This window comes from Schistocerca americana, chromosome 6 (assembly GCF_021461395.2).
Source record: "Schistocerca americana isolate TAMUIC-IGC-003095 chromosome 6, iqSchAmer2.1, whole genome shotgun sequence".
Lineage (NCBI taxonomy): Eukaryota > Metazoa > Arthropoda > Insecta > Orthoptera > Acrididae > Schistocerca > Schistocerca americana.
The window spans coordinates 339330701-339341314 of record NC_060124.1 but is presented as its reverse complement, the minus strand read 5'-3'; the positions used below and the strand labels follow the sequence as shown (position 1 = coordinate 339341314).

Below are 10614 nucleotides of genomic sequence, written 5' to 3'. Positions count from 1 at the left end.
CGGTTTGTTCGTTGTTTGAATGGTATTTTATGTATCTTTCCTAATGCGCAACCGTCACAAAATTCATCATTTCAACCTTCTACACTGATGTTAAGTTTCTTCAAAATGTTCTTGATATGTTGCTTATTTTCATGACCGAATCTTTCATGGTACACTTGCAGCGTTTCAGATGTCGCTATATTTACTTGATCATTGTTTTCTGGTCTGATAACACGCACATTCAACACGTACAGACCATTTTCCACATAGCCTGCCATGACGATGTCGCCACTGATTTTTTAAAATCATAACTCTTTATTAATCGAATGTTATACTGTAGCCGTTACCTGCAGCTGCTCTGACAGAGAACAAATGAGCACTTGCATCAGGCACATACAAAACATTTTCCAACCTGGCCCTATACCACTCGTTGTTTCACCTTATTTCGATGTAAACTGTGCCTTTACCAAGTGCATACATGTTACTACCTTGTCTTCCTAATGAAACCACTTCAGGAACATCAGATTTGCTGTACAAGACGAAGTATTGTTTATTTGGGGTGATATTCTTCGTAGCACCACTATCACAATACCATTTATCAACGTCAATATAATTTACAGTAGACGCACCCATGGCACACGAAGTAAACACAGCATTTTCACTCACCTTCTCTCCTTGCCGCTCGTTATTGCAGTCACAAGGGTTCTGTGGACACTCCACTGCCCAATGTCCTAGTTGTTTACATCTGTTACATGAAATTTTTGCTTTGCTCGCTCTTTTGACATATTTTTTCGTATGTTAAACGCAACCAATGCAGTTACATCTGTTGCACTTTGTTCACGCAGTTCAATAGCACAACGTTTTTCAATAAATAAGTTCAAATTCTGGTTTTCAGCCGGTATTGTGTCCCAGAGATCTTTAAAATTATCATATTCCTTTCCCAGCTAGTTAAATTCGACCATTTAATATTCTTTCAGGCAACGATTCTCTTCATGTTTCGCTAATTCATCATTTAAATCTACAAACAAAATCTCGCATGTAGTTTGTCCAATATTTCCTTAGCGTTTCTGCACGTCAATACAAGTTCAGCTACTGTTTTGCTTAGCGCACTTGCTATCAAACTTGCCGCTTTCGCGTCATTCTTTTGCCATTCTGTGTACGCTTCCCTCTGTTCACTTGTTGGTTCCCGAGTCAGCACCGCAGGTTCGCACGTACCGATAATAACGTCTTCCAGTTCATATGAACGGAGTACCATAGAGATATGCCATTTCCATTTTGCCCAATCTTCAGGCCTTTTGAGTTTATCGATAATCACTTTATAATCTGCGTTTGTAGCCATATTATTACCGTTCAGCTCGATTCAGCAACAGATAGCTTCTACCAGCACACACTGAATTGAATCAGACTTGGGAAGAACTGCATTTTGTTCAGTTTCACGTAGCCTAGGTCCATAACCTGTTGCAAATTATTAAGTTTGAAGAAAACAGTTTCATTTGAAACGGTATATTTCTTTAGGATACAGATTTGTCACAACTGAGAAAATAACGAACTTCAAGATCCTATATACACAAAACATACTTCATGAAAATACCAAGGAACACTTCATTGAATTTTAAAAACATTTCTCCTTTTTTAAACTACTACCTTTTTCTACAAACAATCGAGCTTCTACAACGCTTGTTTCAAATACGGAATTCTTAAATACAGTCACGAAATGTATGGAAAGTATGAATAGCGACTCTCAAGTTCACTTGAACCAATTGCCATAGTTTACTTATATTGTTGACACATAGTAAAATCTCATATCACACGTGTATTGCAACAATAAACTCAAAAGTTAGCATTTCTTTCAAGACTGCTTCACAGTCGCTAAGACTTTCGGAGTGATCAGTTCTATTTTTCAGGTCACTCAAAGTTTCGATGATATCATCAAATTGCAGAAATATCGCTTTTACAATTCTGATTCTACTTTCCCATGGTGTTTCAGACAGTGGTTTTAATGTCAATTTCAGTTTAGGTTTTATGAGATCATAACACTTGCTTGATTTTGTAAAAAGCACATAAACTTTATTGATGAAACCGAAAAACGTTTTAGCTGTTGTAGAAGTGTTAGCAGCATCTAGCAGAAACAAATTTCAAGAATGGCATCTGCAAGGCGTGAACAAAGCTTGTGGATTAATGCTGGGTATTCTTGTTCTAACATCTTTATTAATGCCAACGATATTGGCACTGTTATCACATCCCTGTCCTGACAGTTTTGGATGTCAAGGCCATTATTTTCTAGTTCCTTCGAAATGGCAGTTGTTAAATACTCTCCTGATGTTTCTGCGACAGCAATAATCCCAACGAAACGTTCCTCTATCTCCACTCCAGTTGATAAATTACAGAATCTTAATATTATTGACATTTGCTCCACATGGCTCAAATCTCTGGTACAATCGAGCATAAAGGCACAATATTTTGCTTGTCGAACTCTGTTTATAACTTCATTGATAACAGATTTGGTCATTAATGTAATTAATTCATTTTGTGTCGTAGCTAAGATAATGCTGATAAAGTTGCTTTTTGTTAATATGTTGCAAGTGCTCTTTTAGTGTTAGATCATATTTGGATAACAGTTTAAATATATCTATAAAATTTCCACCATTTCTGCTGTCATTCAGGTTAAGGGATTCTCGATGCCCTCTAAACACTAGATTGTGTGAAGTGAAGTATTTTATAACATCTGTAAACCTTTCAAACAAGTTATACCAATAATTTTGTGATTCTCTAATCAGTCTCTTGTTTGTTTTAATTATTGTTCTTCCATATTTGATTCCTCTACAGAATTCCGTCCATCTAATCACTCACTCCATGTGTCCTTGACTTTGTTCATGCCTTTGCAATATCCTACTAACATCCTTCCAGTCACAACATCCTTCTTTTACCAGTTGTGTCTGAAAATGTGAAAAAAGTCGACGTGGAAAGCAATAACCTTTGTCTTGAGAAATGGAGTAAGCTAACCATCTACGATGTTGTTTTTCGCAGTCACTTAATTTTCTAGTAAAATGAAATTTAGTAAAATGATATTTATTTGCACATTAGGGGCTACTTTCATCAGGTTTCCGTAGGTTTTGTTGGGGACCATTTTGAATTAAATCAGGACACTGCAAATCTGTTACTGGAAATACCCACTTTCCCAGATCTAATTTTATAAATGACTCTCTTTTACGAACAGTTTGCCCTTGATTATCACATTTGGATACTCTATTCGGCTCAAAATCACCCAACTCTGACGCTGTATCAGAAAGGGTAACAGATTCATCCGGCCCTGAAGCTTGTTCTGTTCTAGAAACTAAAGACACTTGGATAAGAGCTTCATTGGAGGCCTCTGGAACAGTTACACCTGAAGTTTTCTTAAGAAATTTAATGATACTCGAACTCATAGTTTGGCTGGATATAATCGCCCCGCCCTTTCCTTTTCTTTTTGATGCGCCGGATTCCCATTTTCTCCATATGTCTCTGTCTCTTAAGCGTCTTCCAGACATGATGATCTAAAAAACACTTTGTGCTAAGTACGTTGATAAGAACAGTAGGGTACTTAAAGCAGTTGCAGGTACAGAAAACCTCAAGGAGTGGGCGCTATAGATATCTTGAGCTATCTTTACTTTTACCATAATAAAAAATAATCAAGTCACATGCAAAGTTTAAGAAAGTTTTGTTTAAACTGATTATACACATATACAAGACAGTGCCATCTTATGATATAAAAAGTTACAATGTGGTTCTCTTCCTATAACCACACCTTCAGAGATAAAAGACTGGATCACTTGCACCAGTTCAATAACTTGAAAAAAAGAGTGAAGTGTCAAGTGTCAGTTGGTAAGATTGGTTTCAGGCGAAACAATGCCTCTGCCTGTAATGTCTCTTCCACAGAGCATTGTTGCATTTGCTTGTTATTGGATCGAAGCGTCAATTCGATAATACTGAGCATACCAAGCGGGCTGTGAATACGCCATAAAGAAAAGTAAGTGTATTTTCCGTTTAAAATGCATCTTTCTTTAATATGGCGATCAGCTTCCTCTCTAAGTATGTAATTTAATAATTTATTTCAAAAATTTTTCTTGGTCTGTGTGAACGACTTTACAACAAAACAGTCTCCTTCGAGTTCCATCTGTTATTGGCGATTCGCGACAGATATATCCCGCGCAAATCGTGTAATGCCTAGGTCGGCAACCTGCGGCTCGCGAACCACATGCGGCTCTTTGGATGTGAAGCTGCGACTCCTTAGTTCCATACGCAGATATTATTTATTTTATAAGAAAAAAAATTGTAATCGTTCTGAATCGATTAACGAGGATTAGGCACCATTTCTATCCCTCACAATCAGCCCATTATTCTAGCTTTTCCCCGCACCCCTCCCCCGTGAGACTCATCACTGTCGCACCGCAATAAGCAAGTTGTGAGTTCTGACAAGTCCGTTTGTGCCAGTCGACGATCACCCCACACGGGAGGCAACCACAGATTGAGACAAACAGAGTTTCGTGTCTGAATTATATATTTTAATAATTCAAGTGTTGGAGAATTATTTTTTCTATCAAGGTAAGTATTTTTAATTCGGAAATACCGACGTAAAATGTTTTTTGATAGGTTATATTTTAAAGCCCAGCTTTTGGTATGCATTTACATAGGTATACGTTGACATAGTAAATAATTAAAAAACTTGTCATTTGCTGTTGTGGATACCTGAATAATGATTTTAAAAATTCTTTATCACAGCTTCACCGCAAACATGGCACCTTAAAAAAAAACTGAAAAGAGCATCGACAATTCAGTCAGGATTGGAAGGAGTCGTTCGCTTTCATATGCAACTCAGATGGCCTTCCGACTTGTCTTATTTGCCACGAAAAACTCGCACACAATAAGAAATCAAATTTAGAGAGACACTTCACTACAAAACATACACAGTTTGCTAGTAAATATCCAGCTAGCGAAGAACGAAAAAAAGCTGTCGATCAGCTCCAGAAACAAGTACAGCAATCAAGTTCCACGTTAAGAAACTGGATGCAATCTACAAGTAATCACTAGAAATTGCATAAAAAGGCAAATCATTCACAGATGGCGAGTATGTCAAACATTCCTTCATACGTGCATCTGAAAAACTATTTCGTGATTTCAAGAACAAACCAGAAATCTTGAAAAAAATCAAAGATCTGCTACTATCCGCTAAAACAGTACAAGATAGAATGACTAAAATGTCTTCAAATGTAACACATTTGCAGGTGGAAGACATTCAACTGGCTTCTGCCTTATCGCTTGCTATCGCTGAGTCTTGCGATATAAAAGACACGGCACAAGTTGCACTTTTTGTGAGGTATATGTCTTCCCATGATCCGAACAAGAACTTCTAGGATTCCTACCGCTCTTGGCCAAACTAGAGGGGAAGACATAGCGAGTGTTGTGCAGAAATGCCTCGACGATAATAAGATCGATTCAAATAAAATCGTTTCAATAGCGACTGATGGAGCCAGAAGTATGACAGGAAAAAATAAAGGGACAACAACGATTCTTCAGAGCAAAATAAACCACGAAATTCTTACGTTTCACTGCATAATACAACAAAAAGCGCTTTGTGCGCAATCATTTCCGGCCGAAATAGTTGAGGTCATGAATTTGGTAATCAAGATTGTTAACAGTATCCTGTCAAAAACACTCTACCATCGTCAGTTTAAAGAACTCTTAAACGAAATGGAGACTCAGTATTCCGACCTCCTCCTTCACAATAAAGTGCGATGGCTTTCCAAGGATAAGATGTTGAGACGTTTTACTTTGTGCTTCAATGAAGTAAATAAATTCCTCAATGGAAAAGGCATTAATCACCCTGAATTAGAGAACAGAGAATGGCTGCAAAAATTTTGCTTTATGGTGGATACGACGACGAAATTAAATGAGCTGAATCTAAAACTGCAAGGAAAGGGAAACCCAGCCCATGTTTTGGTAGAAGAACTGGTTTGTTTCGAAGAAAAATTAATTATTTTGGCAGAAGATATTCAGAGCGGTAAATTACTTCATTTTCAGTTTCTAAAGCAACATCGCGATAAAACCAGTACAACTGTTCACTCGAGTTACTTCAGCACAGTTATTAATAAACTGAAAGATGAATTTGCTGAGAGATTTCAGCAATTCAAGGCCAACAATTCCACTCTAGCATTCATAGTAAATCCTGTCAACACAAATAGTAACGAAATCCAAATCGAACCATTTGGAGTTGATAGTGGATCTCTAGCAATGCAATTGATCGATTTAAAAAGTAAAGCTTTGTGGAGTGGAAAATTCACAGAGTTGAAAAGCAAATTCGAAGAGTTGGAAGTCTAGAAATGCAGTCACATAAGACAACAAAAGTGGACAGCTTTAAAAAAAAAGCCGCGAGTTGAGGCAGTTATATCCAACGCATGGAATAGTCTTCCAGATTGTTACAGTGAGGTGAAGAAGCTGGCATGTGGAGTGGTGACTATCTTCGTATCAACATATTCATGTGAGCAAGCGTTCTCTTGCATGAATATAATTGAAAGTAAAGTAAGGAACCAACTAACGAATGAAAATTTAGAGTCGTGCTTGAAACTTAAAACAACAAGTTATGAGCCAAATTTATCCAAATTTTGTAAGATCATGCAAAGCCAACGATCCCATTGAATTTGTTTGCTCGAATGTATGTTATCGTTTTTTTTTTCATTTTTAAGTACACGTTACATTGTTTAGTAAAGTTCAAATTTTTACTTGAATAACCAGGCAAAGCCATCGCTCCCATTGAATTTGTTTACTCAATTGTTTGTTATTGAAGCACAAGTTAGTGTTGTAAGTGAACGTTTAATTGTTTTAATATTTTACTTCAATAATAAATGTTTATGTAATAATACCATATATACATTACCTAATTCGTTGTGAAAAAAACTACTTATAGTATATGAATAAACATATATTTTTCTTATGAATGAATAGATTAGTTTTTTTCGTCAAAAAACTTTAATTATGCAAGTACTATTTATTGTTGGCAAGAAAAATTTTTGTCGCTCTTTAAAAACTTCGAAATTTTATAAATTGTTATTTCTGACTCTTCCAACTCAAAAGGTTGCCTACCCCTGGTGTAATATAATCGGTCTACCAGAACAAGTCTGCTATGTAGGTGTACACCTTAGATGAATCTTATAAGTGGCCATAACTGTCACAATGTTGCCTGACAACCCTAGATAAATACTACTACATTCGTACGGTCACCGAGATGGACAACTAAACAGTTAAAATTTTAACAGCTTCAACAACCGTTTTGCGGGGCACCCACATGCGCGAGGCCAATGTAGCGGACGCCTAACGCCGCCAACTACAGATTCTTCATTGTCAGTGTCTATCCAGTCAAAACTCCACCTCGTGGCAAATTTCTCATTTCATTTTGATCCCCATCTAACATTTTAACAACAGATCATTTTCGATTGGTATAGTGGAGTCTGTTTTTTCTTAGTAGGCTCTTGGCCAGACTTTTCGACTGCTGAGGTGTAGCAGGATTAACTTATTTCACGCCAAAGTTGTTCAAAAAATAGCATCTTTAATGTTCATTTCTTTTTAAATCCACCACTGAACAGTCTGAATTGATAAGCCCTCAAAGAAAAGAAGCTCCATAAAAACATTTGGAATTTTTAATTACTACCTGATCTATTGGCTGAATTAGGGAAGTAATGTTGACTGAAGTTGACTAATATACTGGGTGATCAAAAAGTCAGTATAAATTTGAAAACTTAATAAACCACGGAATAATGTAGATAGAGAGGTAAAAATTGACACACATGCTTTGAATGACATGGGGTTTTATGAGAACCACTCCATATTGCTAGACGCATGAAAGATCTCTCGTGCGCGTTGTTTGGTGATGGTCGTGTGCTCAGCCGCCACTTTCGTCATGCTTGGCATCCCACGTCCCCAGACCTCAGTCCGTGCGATTATTGGCTTTGGGGTTACCTGAAGTTGCAAGTGTATCGTGATCGACCGACATTTCTAGGGATGCTGAAAACAACATCTGACGTCAATGCCTCACCATAACTCGGGACATGCTTTACAGTGCTGTTCACAACATTATTCCTCGACTACAGCTGTTGAGGAATGATGGTGGAAATACTGAGCATATCTTGTAAAGAACATCATCTTTGCTTTGCCTTACTTTGTTATGCTAGTTATTGCTAATCTGACCAGATGAAGCACCATCTGTCAGACATTTTTTGAACTTTTGTATTTTTTTTGTTCTAATAAAACCCCATGTGATTCCAAGTATGTGTGTCAATTTGTTCCTCTCTATCTACATTATTCCGTGATTGATTCAGTTTTCAAATTTATACTGACTTTTTGATCACCCGGTATTCCTTGAGATCAATTCAGACGCTGGAGGATGGGCTGTATGGTTATCTAGGAACAGTACAACCCTGCTCTGTTCAGACAAACTAAGTTTTTTTTTTAAATTGCATCTCACAGAAGATACGATATTATGGAAAACCAGTCTTCAAAAAAATCTGAAATTTTTTTGCGCTGGAATGAGCTGCATAAGTTAAAGGAAAATTTAAAATGCCCTTAAAGGATCTTGGCATTTTCTGCTCTGCAATAACGTAGTAACATAAGGAGTCAGCAAGCAGTCAACTGAAGTATTTGAACATAATAAAACTGTCAACTGAGGCTTATTTTTGTAACCTTTGGCCCACTTTTCATTTTTACCTGCCAAAGTTGAACTAGGGAAACAACTCCAAAATAGGTTCATTTCATCAGTATTGTAGATTTGACCAGCAGTTAAGTTATGGTGTTTAACCAAATTGCAAACATTGCTTTGTATTCTTCAGCTGCATTTTGATCTTTCGATCATAGCTCCCCACCTATGTCAAACTTCCAAATTCGAAGATGAGTTTTGAATCTGATTAGCCAGTCATAAGAAAATGTACATTCAGTTTATGGTAACCTCAGATGATCACAGGACTCTCTACTTTTTTCTGCAATCAGAGGCCCGGTTACAGGTTTTCCTTCAGACCTTATGGCACAGAACCAGTTGAACGAAATTTCATCGAAATGACATAGTTTGGTCTTCTTCAATGTTTTTTGTGATTCATTTTCTTTTACTACAACTGTTTATGAGACAACCATTTTGAAGTTGACCATTATTATTTTATTATCGTAGATTGTTGAAGAACCAACTATTTTATTCCGTTATCTTATTTCAATTCTCATCTTTATCCATCCGATTAATGATGTCGAGCTTTTGTTGCATCGTTAGCATAACATGTTTACTTTTTACTTGTGCTTTGTTTTGAGAGGTGTTTGGTTGAGAAAACGCTCCCACAACAAAACTCATTACTACTGTAATTGCGATATACAACAGCACTAATCGTGATTACACTTTAAAACACCGCTTTTTAATCGCCATAGACAATTGATGCACAATTGGTGTTGACATTGGTGTTTGAGATGATTCAAATACCTGTTAGCACAACTCAAAATTGTTGACTACTGCCGAGCGTGACCGATATCTGCTGAACGTGTCTGTAATATTTCTTTGTATTCCTAATGTATGAAACGATGCCAGATTACTGAATGTGCTGGAGTATCGGAAGCTGGATTAATGGACTTTTACTCTACTATTTTTGGTCAATGGCCCACAGAGAAAAAAACTGTCTGTGGGGACAGTGAACTTTGTCAGCACATGGAATTCCGCCTGGCGACTGGCCGGAGTGTAGCCATCCTTTGCCTACCATCTGAAGGGCTGTACTCTATGAGGTCCATGCCTGCATAACCCATCTCCGTTACTGGCTGCCAGCTGAGTAGGTGCAAGCTTTTGACACAATAACTATAGATACAAATAGTAACGGATGAATTTTGCTACTTAGGCTGCAATATAACTAACGGCAACGGAAACACATATGGTATAAAACGCAGATTTGCACTAGCAAAAACTGTGTTTCTGAAAAAAGAGGGCTCTTTTAACATTTAATTCAAACTGAAGAATCTGGAAGCCTTTTCTAAAAGTATATGTCTTGTATTGTACGGTGGTGAAATGTAAACAAGAAGCAATTTAGGCAAGTTGAGAATACAAGCTTCTGAAATGTGGTGCTATAGAAAAATGCCTAAGAGTAGGGTAGATCGGTGACAAGTAGAAGGGATCAGTTGATAGGACAAATCCTGAGGCATCAAGTAATTGTCAGCTTGGTAGTGCAGGGCAGAGGAACAGGAGTAAAAACTGTAGGCTTGAATACATTAAGAAACTTCAAATGGATGTCGATTACAGTAGTTATTTGCAGATGATGGGACTTTCACAGGGAAACTAGTGTAGACAGATTTACCAAATCCTTCTTTAGACAGAATACCACAACAATAACAACTGCACTGTTTATTTCTACCTCTGTATTTCTTACTAGGAGGTCTGTGTGCAAAACAGCATCTCCACGTTTATTGGCAATGAATGTTACACTGATAAAAAGGCTGAACTTTCATCTATTGTTAGACATAATTACCCTTCACAATCAATGCACACTTGCATGCGCTCTATGACTTTTCGTATACCCTTGTCTCAGAACTCTCCCTCTATGTTTTGCATGTAGTGCATGACATCGTTTTTCAATTCGATGTCAG

The 10614-nt window shown here is 37.2% G+C and overlaps 1 protein-coding gene across 1 annotated transcript; it reads left to right on the top strand.

Moving 5' to 3' along the window:
- The first annotated feature begins 5706 nt into the window (after positions 1-5706).
- Positions 5707-6333, top strand: LOC124620135 (general transcription factor II-I repeat domain-containing protein 2-like). Its single transcript, XM_047146806.1, has one exon. It carries the CDS (start codon positions 5707-5709, stop codon positions 6331-6333), a length of 627 nt encoding a protein of 208 aa, XP_047002762.1.
- Positions 6334-10614: the final 4281 nt, after the last annotated feature.

Bases quoted from the DNA above. Each gene is read 5' to 3' on its own strand.
- LOC124620135 (XM_047146806.1), top strand. From the start codon at position 5,707: ATGGAGACTCAGTATTCCGACCTCCTCCTTCACAATAAAGTGCGATGG.